This window comes from Eublepharis macularius, chromosome 3, assembly GCF_028583425.1.
Source record: "Eublepharis macularius isolate TG4126 chromosome 3, MPM_Emac_v1.0, whole genome shotgun sequence".
Taxonomy (NCBI): Eukaryota; Metazoa; Chordata; class Lepidosauria; order Squamata; family Eublepharidae; genus Eublepharis; species Eublepharis macularius.
The window spans coordinates 163,178,221-163,191,412 of record NC_072792.1 but is presented as its reverse complement, the minus strand read 5'-3'; the positions used below and the strand labels follow the sequence as shown (position 1 = coordinate 163,191,412).

General features: G+C 41.9%; 1 protein-coding gene across 1 annotated transcript; it reads right to left on the bottom strand.

Annotated features, from left to right (window-relative positions):
• Positions 1 to 437: 437 nt before the first annotated feature.
• LOC129326302 (collagenase 3-like) lies at positions 438 to 12,110 on the bottom strand. Its single transcript, XM_054974455.1, has 10 exons — positions 12,072 to 12,110; positions 11,757 to 11,986; positions 9,723 to 9,871; positions 9,057 to 9,182; positions 7,582 to 7,743; positions 7,279 to 7,387; positions 6,756 to 6,886; positions 4,108 to 4,267; positions 1,360 to 1,463; positions 438 to 538 (listed from the first exon to the last, which is right to left on the bottom strand). The coding sequence occupies exons 2-10, from the start codon at positions 11,906 to 11,908 to the stop codon at positions 438 to 440; spliced, it is 1,194 nt and encodes a 397-aa protein (XP_054830430.1). The 5' UTR covers positions 11,909 to 11,986; positions 12,072 to 12,110.
• Positions 12,111 to 13,192: the final 1,082 nt, after the last annotated feature.

Sequence of the window (13,192 nt, the reverse complement as noted above, 5' to 3'; positions counted from 1 at the left end):
AACCCCATGGTGGGAATGTTCATATCATGCTGCTTTTCAGTAGTGTTGTTTCTCCCATTCAGGTGTAAATATTCATGCCTCATTGGAAGCCCTTTGATCTTCTCTTCCATCTCAAATCACTGCATCTCCAAGTGATGGTTTTATGAGAAGATGCTTAATAGTCTATAGCTGGTCATAATTATGATAACCATGTTTTTTTGCCAGAGATGCAAACAAGTAAACTTGTTTCTTTGCTGAATTCAGTTGCATCTTACTTATTGAAGAAGAAATATCTTGTGGCTTCTTCAACCAGAAGACATTTCAACTGTAGTATATTGGCCATACTTCTGATCCAAACAATGCTATCAGAATTTACCATGCTACCATGTTTGTAATCTTCTTTGTTTTGTAAAATCTTTGGATGACTCAACTTCTTTGTTAACAGAATTCCTTGTGACTTAACAGCCTAACACATAGTTTGCTTGCAAAGTACAGATGATTTCTTTATGGCAGATGCTGTATTCAAATTGCACTGATCCACGGAAGACAAAAATGGAACCTACAAGAAGAGAGACATGTTAGAAGCAGTAATCCTAAGTGTGATGTAATGTTATGAAACTATCTTTTGTGAACTTCATTCCTTGCTAATAGGCAGGGATGGCCAGCTGCTGTGTTTAGGTACAAAAGTCATGTGGCACCTTAAAGGCTAACAAATATCGCATAAACTTTTATGGGCCAGAGCCCATTTCATTAGATGTAGTCAGGGCTTTTTTTCTGGGAAAAGAGGTGGTGGAACTCAGTGGGTTGCCCTCGGAGAAAAGGGTCACATGGCTGGTGACCCCGCCCCCTGATCTCCAGACAGAGGGGAGTTTAGATTGCCGAGCAGCACCCAGAGCAATCTAAACTCCCCTCTGTCTGGAGATCATGGGGTGGGGCCACCAGCCATGTGACCATTTTCAATAGGTTCCGGAACTCCATTCCCCCACATTCCAGCTGAAAAAAAGCCCTGGATGTAGTGCAGATGCAATCTTAATGGCCTTTGACAGCTAAACAATATGTTTTGAATGACATACCCCACCGTGTTTGGACGGAGACTAGAGATACAGTTGGACAGATGCAATCTAGGTAGCAAGGGAGAAAGAAGTCTAAGTTTTGTGCCTTAAGGGAATGAGGAACTGCAGTCTGAGTGTGTGTAAGTGATTATAAGACTATGCATGTTTGCCTGCACAAGGATGATACACCATTCATGATCTGTTCTTTGTATCTGTCTGAGTGGCTCTATGCCAAAAAATGTGCACACCCACATGTTCGGGATTTCACCCAGTGGCAATGAGGACTTCAGTTCCATCAAGCATTTTCTTTTCCGGTGGAAATTTTTACCATTCTGTTGATATGCTGCATCAATCTTGTCCACAATTCCAGGAAATTCCTCCTTTGCTAGTTTAGGATAGCCATGGTCCATAGACTGCAATCTCTCATCGTAACTGGAATATCAAAATGAATGAGAAACATGGTATAAATCTTCCATCATGTTCTATGTAGGTTTCAAGAATCTCAACTTTTTCTTCTAACAGACAGAGATGAATACAAGTAAAAGGGCTGTGGATCAGTTTGAGTATCATCAACAAGAAGTAAGAGAAGCTGGTAGGGTTTTTAAAAAGATGTTGAGAGAGAAGTGAGGGGCAGCTCTAATCTAATAAATGTTCTGCTGTCATATTCAGGGTATTTGGAGAGATGCACAGCTGATTCATTCATTCATTCATTCACCTACTAGCCTACCTTTCTTGCTGCAAAAAAGGCAGATTGCAAAATATAAAAACAGTTTAGAAAGCATAAGGCACCCAATAAATAACACAATAGGACTAGTATTCGAGAGTTAGAAGTTTGTTTTAAAAGCTGTGCAAGGAATGACATAACGTAATGCAGAAACTGTATTACAAAAGTTGAAGATGGTGCAATAAAAACATGGAGAGACTATGCAATAGGCTACGATTCGATTCCTTTATAAAAGCTTCCTCCTGAGCTGTTCCATATACTACAGTTTCAATCCCCTTTCTAAAAAAGCCCTCCAGAACATTTCTGTTCTTGAACAGGTCTAATCTCCTCAGGCAGGTTGTTCCATTAGGTGGGGGCTGCCACAAGAGAATGCACATGTATGGCTCATTGCTGATCCCAGATCTAGCCACATGGATCCATGCGACTGTAACTTCAAGGCAAGACTATTGTAATGCACTCTATCTGGGTCCACCCTTAAAATCAACTTGGAAACTCTGGTTGGTACAAAACCCTGCAGCATGGTTGATCTCAGAAGCTAGGTGGAGGATGCTTATCACGCCCCTTCTGCAACCCCTCTATTGGTTACCAAATTAGAGCAAAGTCTGGTGTGCATTTGTGAACTACATGATCCAGTGTGGGATTTTGTCTTGGAGACTTGATTTCTTTTATTTATATAGTGAATATAGTCAAGCGGAAGAGTCAGGTAGGCTTAGACATACTTCCATAATGCTCCAGCAACCAAAAGAGGTCAGCATAAAATTGTACTGAGATGCTGTCTGATCTAGCCAGTGGGATCCATGGCACTGTAACCTCAAGACTATCATTGGGTAGATAAGAAGCATGCACTCTTCTTTTTCTTTGTACTCATCAGCATCTCATATAACAGTGTGAAAAGTCTTGTAGACAGATATTTATCTACTGTTTCAGATATCTGCCTTTCAGTAATCAGTAGACATGGGCACAAACCGCATTACGAACCAAAAAAACCCACAAACCGCCTGATTGTCTGTTCACGAACTGGTGGTTCATGAGGATCCATGGCCAATGAACCAGTGTTCATTGGAAGCCCGGTTCATTGAGTTCGCCCGCGGTTTATGAAGCCAGACGGTCAGGCACCATCAATCAATTCCCTTGGAAACGGAGCTGGGGGAATGCCTGAACTCTCTCTGCCCTCCTTCTGTCACCCTGGAAACCAGTATTGAAGCCCAGCTTACCTTGATAGGCAGGTCTTCCTTCCAACCATGGAGCTGCAAATTGGTTACAATTGGTTACATGGGAGAAGACACCTGGGGGGAGGGAGGGGGGAGGGAGTGTTCTGTAGCCATGGGCACTCCAATCTCATCCCTGCAAACCCTGATAGGCAGTTCTGACGGCCAACCCCTTGTACACTGGGCCAACGTCAACTGGTGGCTCTAATTGTATTGAATGGGAGTTTCCTGGGGGCCTTGGATTGGAGAGGGTATAACTCCAAGATCCCTACTGCAATTTGACCAAACTTGGGTGCTGGCTGGAGGAGAGCCTGCTAAACACTCCCCGGGAATATGGGCTCTCTAAGTCCAACAGGGGCCATTCCGACACCCATAAACCATGAACCTCGAACCGGTCCGTCAGCAGGAAATGTTTGTTGCAGTTCGCTGGTTCAGGTTCGTTGTCGGCACCGAACCACGAACCGCAGGTTCATTAAATTTTTTTGGTTCATGCCCATGTCTAGTAATCAGTACTGCCACATATTTGACAAAAAGGAACATTAGGTTTGCACTATGTGAGCAAACAAGAGTTTATGGTATTGTTCTAGGCAAGCAAACTGCTGTATTGGGCCTACTACAGAATGTTTGAAAGATTAACGTCAAATGCACTTGCTGGCACTGATAACACAGCACCTAACTAGAAAAAGTATGATGGACGCCAATGCAATTTTTGTCAAACTGAGAATCTAGAATAATCTCCTTATAGCGCCAGACTGCCTTTGCCCAGCAAAAGCCACTTAAGATGTCTTGTGAAGAGGAGGAAAAAAGCTTGAATCAGTCATTCAAAGGCAAATTGTGACAGAAAGCTTCAGGAAAGGAAGAGATTAGCCAGCCTTGGGGTAAAGGAAGCCTGGAACAGATTTACCTTGCGAAAGATTTGTGGAGAGAGATCTGAGCGCCACATTAACCACAGAATCATGAGCAACGCCATAGAAGTGCTGTAACAGATTGTAAACAGACTGTGCCACCATGACGGAGAAATGGGTTTTGGTGGGTTTAGAGACTTTAAAGTACATCTCACAAACATTTACAGATTTTTACTGCAAGACGTGCATGAATGCAGATTAAATGAGCCATATCCTTTATATTCCCACTTCCTTCCTACCTCCACATCTCATCTCCGGTGAAAAACTTTGTCTTTCCACTCTTTACATCATGAAAAGCAGCATCTATCTTTTGAACATTATTTGGGAATCCGAGATCATAAAGTTTCTGGGGATAGCCACGAAGAGTATTGTAGCCTTTCACAGCCCAAAATTTATTCCCTGTAGAAAAAAGAGCTATGATAAATAACTAATGGATTTATGTAATGATGATAAAATCATAAGGACGATTATAAAACAGGGCTGGACACAAACTCTGTTTGCAGTTTGTGTAAATTTTTTGCAGTCCAAGGACCAAATATTTAATTCCATCTCGCAATATTGTTATGGAATTATAGTTTTATCAGGCTAGAGTCCTCAGATTGTCCTTGCTGGAATCATAAACTCCGAACTCCAGATATGCATATTACATTTCCTTTTCTACAGAAGGCATTTCCACCAGTGGGAAAAGGGGGGGGGGAGGTCAGAAAGTTTTCTTCTGTGAACACTGCTCCACTTGAACTAAATAAGATCCAGGTCTTCATTTCTGCTTCTGAATGTAGGGAAGCTGTGTGATACTGAGTTACATCATAGCTCCATCTAGCCTATTACTGTCTACTTTGGCTGCTTTCCCAGTGGTTTTTTCCCAGCTCTTTTCCCCAAGACTGTGTGGTTAGTGACTGCAACACAGATTGCGGAAGGACACATGAGTAGCAAAGCTACCACTAGTTTTTCTTCTCTGTAGGGAATTGACTGCCCTAATCTGGATGATCCAGGCTAGTCCACTCTCATCAGACCTCAGAACCTAAGCAGGGGTTAGACCTAGTCACTATTTGGATGGGAGACCACAAGGAAGTCCAGGCTTACTACTAGAGGCAGCAATAAACCACCTCTGAATGTCTCTTGGCTTGAAAACCCCGGCAGAAGTCACCATAAATTGGCTGTGACATGACAGCACTTTCCACTAGGGAATTGATTCTCTGAGGCCCTAGCCATTATATAGAGTGCAAATAATGGGTTCCTTTGCCTTGCCTGTAAGACGTCTGCCTTAATGAGTACAACTACAAGGATAAGGCAAAGGGGAAAATGGGCAAGAAAGTAGAAAGTTGCATCTAGAAATTCCTGAACTGAAACTAAACTCAGAAGATGCCTTTTAGGGACATTCTGTGTGTGGTTATAGAGTAATAATAATTAAAAAAGAACTTAACGGAATTTTTCCAGAATTATGAAAAAAATGAAAAAATTGGGTGGAATAGCGAATATTTCTGGGGGGTCTGGAGCTGGTGCTTTTAGAGAAAATAATACCTTATTTGCAGGGAACCTCTGTCCTGAAGATACCCCAAATTTGAAGGGGATTGGACGAAGGGGTCCAAAGTGATAAATCCCTGAACAGGGTGCCTGTTCATCCTCCTCTCCTTTATTTTCCAAAACAAATACCATACTTCCTCTTGCCCTTCAAACTTGAGGGGTCTTTAGGAGAAGAGAATCGAATTCCCTGCAAATAAGAGTGTCATTTTCTCTAAAAACACCCCCTCTTGACCCACAGAAAAATCCCCCGTTCCCCCATCAAAAACAATGGACATAAAAATCCAGAAATCCAAAAAAATTTAAAACTCCTGAAAATATACCTAAACTGGTACTAGAATACCCAAAATCCAGGATTATGGTATCAGTGCCCTACCCAAAACCCATATCTAAATTGTTCATGATTTTCCCCCCAGTACGCTTCCCTACAAGGAACCCTGGGTTCCTTCACTCACGTTGTTCCCTTTTTCCCTTTATTGTTCCCCATGTCTTCCAAGACATTTGCAATTTAATAGAGAAGCTAGAAAAGTAGGACTTCTTCAGCTTCACTTCCAGTGAGTGTGGGGTACAGTACTTCAATAGAAGAGGAGCTGATTGAAAGGTGGCAAAGAAATGGTTTCGGGCATCCCACCAAAGATTCGTTTAACAAGAAGTGTCAGGGATCACAGCTGGAGTCATTTGCTTAGAAAACTTGCACACTGCTACTGAGTTATAGCCCTCCCTTAAGAGTGAAGCTCTTGAGAATTTATTATCAATCCTATCTGAACAAGTAACATGAATCTTCTACTCTGGAAGGTCCTTTGAATGTGCAGCATCCATGATCGCCTTTCAGAGACAGAAAAACTTTGATCAAGAAAATGTTTCCAGTGTCCTGGATGTACAAAGACCAAGGTTTGGTATATGAATGGGGTTGGAAATAAGATTTTGGAGTTTAACTAAAAGATAGTCTTTGATACCCTTATTTCAATACAAAGAAGAAGCACAGAAGTCAGGGAGGGACAGAGCTGCTTGGCTGCAAATATTCGGAAAGTGCTACCTTCCAAACCAAAGAACAGTGTTCTGTCGTGTAAAAACACTCAAGCAGAGTTAAGTCCCAGCTATTCCAGGCTTTAATATGAAAGTGTGAATACAAAAATTGCCATATTGAAATGCTTCTCTCCTATGGCAGTAGTATATAAGACCTCAAAAACAAAAAACAAAAAAACACCAGATCTTTAGTTTTTCAGTATGTATTTCTAACCCAGTCCTCTTATATGCAGAACTCCAAACTTCAGGCAACTTAGTCAACTGATAGAATGGCTACTGCAACATTAATACATGTGGATTACTGCACAGAAAGGCTAATATAAAAGACAAGAATGTTCACCTCGAAATAGGAAGACTAGTTCCTTGTCTGGAAGGCTGTAAGCAGCATCGATTTGGTTTGGAAGTCCTGGCCAAAGGGAATCAATGACAACCCAACCTTTTTGAGACTTAGGATTGTGATGCCACACGAACCTGGTTGAGAAAGGAAAAATAGTGATGATTATCTTGGGACGCATACTCCAGGTCAAAACTAATTATAGAGAAAAAAAATGAAGATATTTAAGGCAGGAGCAAAGGATCTTGATTGAAACACAAACCAGCTTGGATGATTGGAAATCATTCTCCAGCCATGCTTCATGGAAGGTTTGCAAGGGAAAACAGAAAGGGATGAGTTACTGTTTCTATTACGGTGGTAAGATTGGAATAACGTTGCCTAGGATTGCACTGTGGATGACTCACATGACCTCCATTTGATGGCATATCTTCTCTATCATAGCATTGGTTCATAATTACTACAGAAGGATAGTGATTAAATATATATTTTTAAGAACTGCAACGGGAGAATGCCTCGATGAATTTCTTACCTGTCCTTGAATATGATTTTGTGCCCATGTATTTCTGCAATAGCATCTGCAGAAAAATTGGGGTCACATCTATTTGGAGTTTCAGAACTGACTGTTCTTGTTCGTGGACCTGCAAAAATGAAAGGTGGCCTGTCGGTTACTTCTGCCTCCCTTTTCACTGTCAGGTTTTCGTCTTGTTTCTGCAATTCTGTCTGCCAGCCACTGCTTTGACAGAGAACGATATTGGCAGGGAGACTTCACAGGACCACATGAGAATTAAGCCATGGCTCTTAGGAAATGTGGGTACGTGTATGAATAGGATACCATAAAGAGCTTGGATGCCTTCAACATCATCTTCAGGAAGGACAAAGTCCTTCAAGCCTCTGTAGGTGTAAAGGGGGTACATCAGGGCTCTGGGATTGCTCGAGTGTTCTAGTCCCAAAGCGTGGCCGAATTCATGGGCTGCAACTGCAAACAAATTAAAAGCTGGAAAACAGCAGAACAATTTGAGTTAGCAACAAATGCCTCAGAGTCAGCAAACCTCAGCATTGCTTGCCGGGAAAGCTAGGTTTCTACTCTCCCTGCCATAAATAGTAGATGTGTGTTTCCCCTTCTCTTTTACCTGTGAGTATGCATGCCAGCTTGTCTCAGCAAGCCTATTAATGTATACATTGATCTGTATTTTGTAATCTTACTTCTCCACTGCTTTTTGCATTTATATGTTACGAAGTAGTACAGTAACAGTAAGAGGACCTATTTTTTTAAAGGTGAAATTAACTGCAACAGACGGGCTCCAGTGCAGGTGAAAACAGGATTTCTAATTTTTAAACTTGCCTGTTTAGGTGTTCCTTTAATATCAGTTTGATCTACAAGCAATAGTCTGGTGATGTTATTTAACTAAGAGACTCTCTACACAAGAGATATCTCACATGGGGATGCTCAAGTGACTTACTATGTAGTCTTGTATTCAAGTGTACTCTGTCTCCAGTGCATGTGATGTCACAAAGGGAGAACAAATGTAAAATCTTTCACTTGAGCATCTCCATGCAAGATGACTTGTACAGAGAGATTCTAAGCTTCAACTGCCCGTTTCTGCTCATTAACAGGATAGGACATTTTTCTCCTTTCCGGTTGACAACAGGATGACCCAGTGTGCTTGCAAAATGCTTTAAAAGAGATTTATAAAGTGCTAACTAAACTTTTTTTCTTGATTTGCACACTGCCTACACGAGACCTAATAGGATTGGCCCTGCAAACATGACTGGGGACCACAGCTGGTCTAAGAGATTGTACGGGCCAAAGAGGTGGGATAGTTTTTCACACTGCAGGGCACCTGGAGATATCAATCTCAGCATTATGTCTAACATGTGACAATAAAGCATAATGTAATCTCTGTGACATCACAAGGGTTCCTGAGACACACCTCTAGGATCCTGGGCTGCATCCATTCCGCAGCCCCCTTTTAAGAAAGAATGAATGTCAGCCCCTAAAAGGATGCTGCATCAAGCAGCTCCTTAGAACGCCTGCAGATATTCCAGCCTTGTGGTGCAGAGTCCAGGCGTCGTCTCTCTGGGCCTACTACACACTCATAACATGTCCATTCCTATGAATACACAGTCCCAACCCAACCCATACACAACGCAAAAAAATTCTATTGTATTTCTAAAATGACAAAAGTAGACCATATCACAGTAAAGGATTTGCAGCCTAGACTGATCTCTAGGTAGAGAGTTCCCCAACGTTATGCTTGTTTCTAATTTCTGTAAATGCTACAAATACAAATAACTGTGTATTACCACCTCTGGAATCACTGGTCCAGGTTTCGTCATCATCAAAGTGGACATCTCCACCAATATTGTCACCAGGAGGGAAAGCGTGAGCCAGCTGGCCCAATGGCCCATCAAAAGGAAAGAAGTCCCCGTGGTCTAAAAAATAAATCACCAGAAGAATAAACAATTGTCAAAAATAATACAACTTATATAATTAAACTATGCTTTTCTCTCCAATGACGACCCGAAGTGGTTTACAGCATCGTTTCCCTTGTAGGTTAGGCTGAGAGACAGTGGCTGTTTTCAAACTGCTTACCGACCACAGAACATCGCACCAAGCTCCCGGAATGACAGCGTCTTCCTGGCGTGATTTTGCACGAGAACTACTGTTCTCGTGCGAAATCTCACCAGGAAGACGCTGTCGTTCCAGGAGCTTGACACAACGTTCTGTGGCCGATAAGCAGTGTGAAAATGGCCAGTGACTGGCCCTGTGGTCACCCAGCAAGCTTCCATGGCAGAGCAGGGATTTAGACCTGGGTCTCCCAGATCCTAATCTGGCACTCTAACCACTACACCATGCTGGATCTTTAATAAACTGGATTAAATGTTGATACTTCACATGAAAATCTGATCCCCAGTTTGAGGATAGTGGATTTTAGAGTAATCATGGCAAGAACTCCTCTTGCCTCCAGTCACCTTTCTTTCCAAAAGAGATCACAATGTCAGCTGAGCCACTGGAGATTCTGGTGAAACAAAGTGGGGTGACATCACTCCATACTTGGAACGCTTCTTGAATGGCTTGGTCCGTTTCTTCATGGCTCAGATCCAGAGTATAGTTCACAATTCTGTTGAAATGACAGGTGCACAGTTACCAAAAACTTTCTGGATTGTTTTGAGGTAGAATATTTGAGAGTGGAGTGGTGAGTGCTCTCAAGTCATAGCTGACTTATGGTGACCCCTAGTGGGGTTTTCAAGGCAAGAAACTATCAGAGATGGTGTGCCACTTCCTGCCTCTGCGATCCTGGTCTTTTTTGGAGATCTCCCATCCAATTACTAATCAAGGTCAGCCCTGCTTAGCTTCTGAGATACAACAAGATCAGGCTCACCTGGGCTATCCAGGCCAGGACAGAATATTTGAGAAGGGGAGGAAAATTCCCGACTCTTTCTCCTCTGTGGTCATTTATCTAGGAATGTTAAGCACAGCATTTTGACCACCATATGACTAACTGAAGTGGGTGAGACTAACAGTGTGATACAGAGTTTTACAATTTGCTTGCAAGCCACAAGAAAATGTGTGCAAAGTATGCCCTAATAGAATCATAGGGTTGGAAGGGACCTCTAGGGTCATCTAGTCCTTTAATAACAATATATGATAATATGAATTGTGCATAAATTGCTCTAAAAGCAAGGTGCCATACAATAAAAATACAAAGTCAGTAAAGTCTAAAGCCAGTGTGACATCTGAGTAATTCCTATTTCTCATTTAATAAAAACAAGAAGGCTGTTAAAGTTACATTATCACAACCGTTAACGTGTCGTATCAAAAAGGAAGCACCACTGAAACCGGTGGCTCTGAGTCCGTTATCTCCACAGTGTTCCAGTGATGGAGGAATAATAGCTGCTCTGAAGGATGTTATTCAGAAGAGACACAAATCAATGCATGTTTCAGATGAAGAATCTGATTTGGAGAAAGGAGGTGAATGGGATGAAGATGTTACCAACCCTCAGGAGGAGAGACAATAGACTAACCATTATTTGAATTAATATAAATTTTTCTAAGACTATGAAACAGTTTGATTGTAGGGCATGAAATGTGTGCCTTTAACAATGTGTCAATTTTAAATGAATATTTTTAAAATGAATAAAGTGTAGATAACATTATCACAACCAATTTTTTAAAAAATCTATTTCTCCTCTTAATAAAAAAAAAGTACGGGTGCTGTGAATTATTCTGCATTGACTCCTAATGAAGATCATGTTTATTATTTGACTCCGTTTATTAATTCATCACATGAATACATAGAAACACACGCATACCCATAGACACCATTAATCCCATGAACATTTCCTCTAATTCTTCAGTTGCAATACTATTAAACAGCCCTTTGGATTTGCTTAATACCTGAAGCTCAGATATTATCCAATCAAGATCTACCTTCCTTCCTAAAGAGGAGCCTCCTTCATAATGTATGATATGAATGAATGAGAAGCGAACAGGGAAAAACTGGCAAATTAAAATGGCCCAGCAGTAACTGAGCAGTGGTGATGATGGACTCGGGAGTGGGGGGCACCTGTTGCCTGATCATGTGCTGCTGCTGACCAGGAGAAGGCAATGGGGAGCCTGTCTCCATCACCGTTCCCACTGGATCCAAACTGATCATGCCCTGTAGTGTTGTCCACAATGCTGAGGCTCAGTTTGGTTTGCTTCTGGCCTCCTGTCATGGCAGTGGCCCTCTGGGAGCTTTCCTAGTATAGTAAAGAGCCTGTCCTTTCCTGGGAGAGAAAGTGTAGCCAAAATGCAACAGGGGCATCAGCTGTCCCGGTGATAGGGTTGTTTCTCCAGTACAAGATTAATGTGATGTCAGTCAACGTCAGCATCAAGATTGGGGGTTTTGTCTAAGTTTTTGAAAATCAGCAGGGGCTAAAAAGTGATAATGTGGACAAATCTGCAGGAATGCCATCTCCATGTACAAATGCAAAGCAAGGGAAAGAATAAGCAACTCATTTTACCTGTATGTCAATTTCCGTGTCGGCCATTTAATTTTCCTGGGGAAAAAGTTGTAACCTGCCACATCAGGGACGCCACACCGTGGTTGTTTCATCAGTTCAAGGGTCTCTGTGTCCAGCTGCCCATTGGCATCCAGGCCAAAAAATGATTGCATCTGGCTGAGCTGATAGGGAAGAGAGTCTGAGCTCCTTTTCCAAATTGGTCTTTGACTGTAGTAGGCACCCAGATAGCTCTGGAGACACACAGGGAAAGCAACCATTACAGAAGAACAATATGAAAAGATAACAAAGGGAATGGATGTGCATTCAAGAAGATACCTCTGCAAAAAGTAGATCTTCAGATGGATGAGCATCAGGTTCTAATGTTCCAGTCTTGGGAAGTGGTAAAGGCAAACCAGGAGCAAGAGCCCAGGATAGGAAGACCATGGAAATAAGATGCCTCATTTCTGCAGCTCTGAATCCTTTTAGGTTTAGCTAATGTTCCTTTTTGGATAGCTTTTTATAGTGTATGCAGCAAAACATTTGACTCATCTCTTATCTGAAAGATAACAGTGCAGTCTTCTTCCTATTCAAGGCCAAAAGAGTTTGCATCATATTTTTTACACCCCTGTCCCAAAAACTGATGGTTTAAGAGTTCAGGTTAACCTAACAAAACCAGTTGCTGACACTAAAGCTTTCCTCAAGAACCACAAGCATGAGAAATAATTTAATTTAAGTATAAGGACAGTATGCTTTTTCTGTTTTTTAAAAATGGATGTCTTTAAGCCATCAGAGAAAATTTAGTTAAACAGTTTCAGTTGGGGTTTCCTTCCATTGGACTATGGACTGCACACACAGAAACAAAAAGAATTGCAACTGGTCATTTCTGTACAGACTTATTGCTCCAGCTTGCCTTCTTAACTACACTGTTTTTTCTCCAGTCTTACAAACACCACCATTTGCCAGTCTTTGCTGGGCCAGTTTCCAGCCAACCTTCCCCCACGTTTTTCAGACCACCTTTCCACCAAACTTTCTGGAAAAAGGAGGGAAAGAGCACTGAGTACTCCTGCTATGGAAACAAGGCAATGAGGAAATGGGGTCAGGTGGGGTGAGAGGCAGTAGGTAGCCAGGAACCAATTTTCTTAATTTGTTTCTGTTAAAATATCTTGGATTGCTTTCAATTGTCATTGGGAGATAAGTGCTGATTTGGATAGACTCCTGACCAATCTGGTAAAGTTGACAGCTCAGCTCTATTTAATTTGGGGGGAGAGAACCTACCCCCTCTGTTGAAGTGAATGTAGAATCCCTTGCATTAGTTTAGTACCAGTACTATACCATGTCAACATGCTCAAGTACCAGTCTAGTGTAGTGGTTAGAGTGTTGTATTAGGAACTGGGAAACCCAAGTTTGAATCCCCGCCGTGCCATGGAAGCTGGCTGAATGGCCTTGGGCCAGTCATC

Excerpts from the sequence above, each read along its gene's own strand:
- LOC129326302 (XM_054974455.1), bottom strand. The coding sequence starts at position 11,908 with ATGCAATCATTTTTTGGCCTGGATGCCAATGGGCAGCTGGACACAGAG. Across the intron at positions 9,872-11,756 it reads ACACGGAAATTGACATACAG|AATTGTGAACTATACTCTGG; the intron begins GTAAAATGAGTT and ends TCATTTCAACAG. Across the intron at positions 6,887-7,278 it reads AAAATCATATTCAAGGACAG|GTTCGTGTGGCATCACAATC; the intron begins GTAAGAAATTCA and ends TTTCTCAACCAG.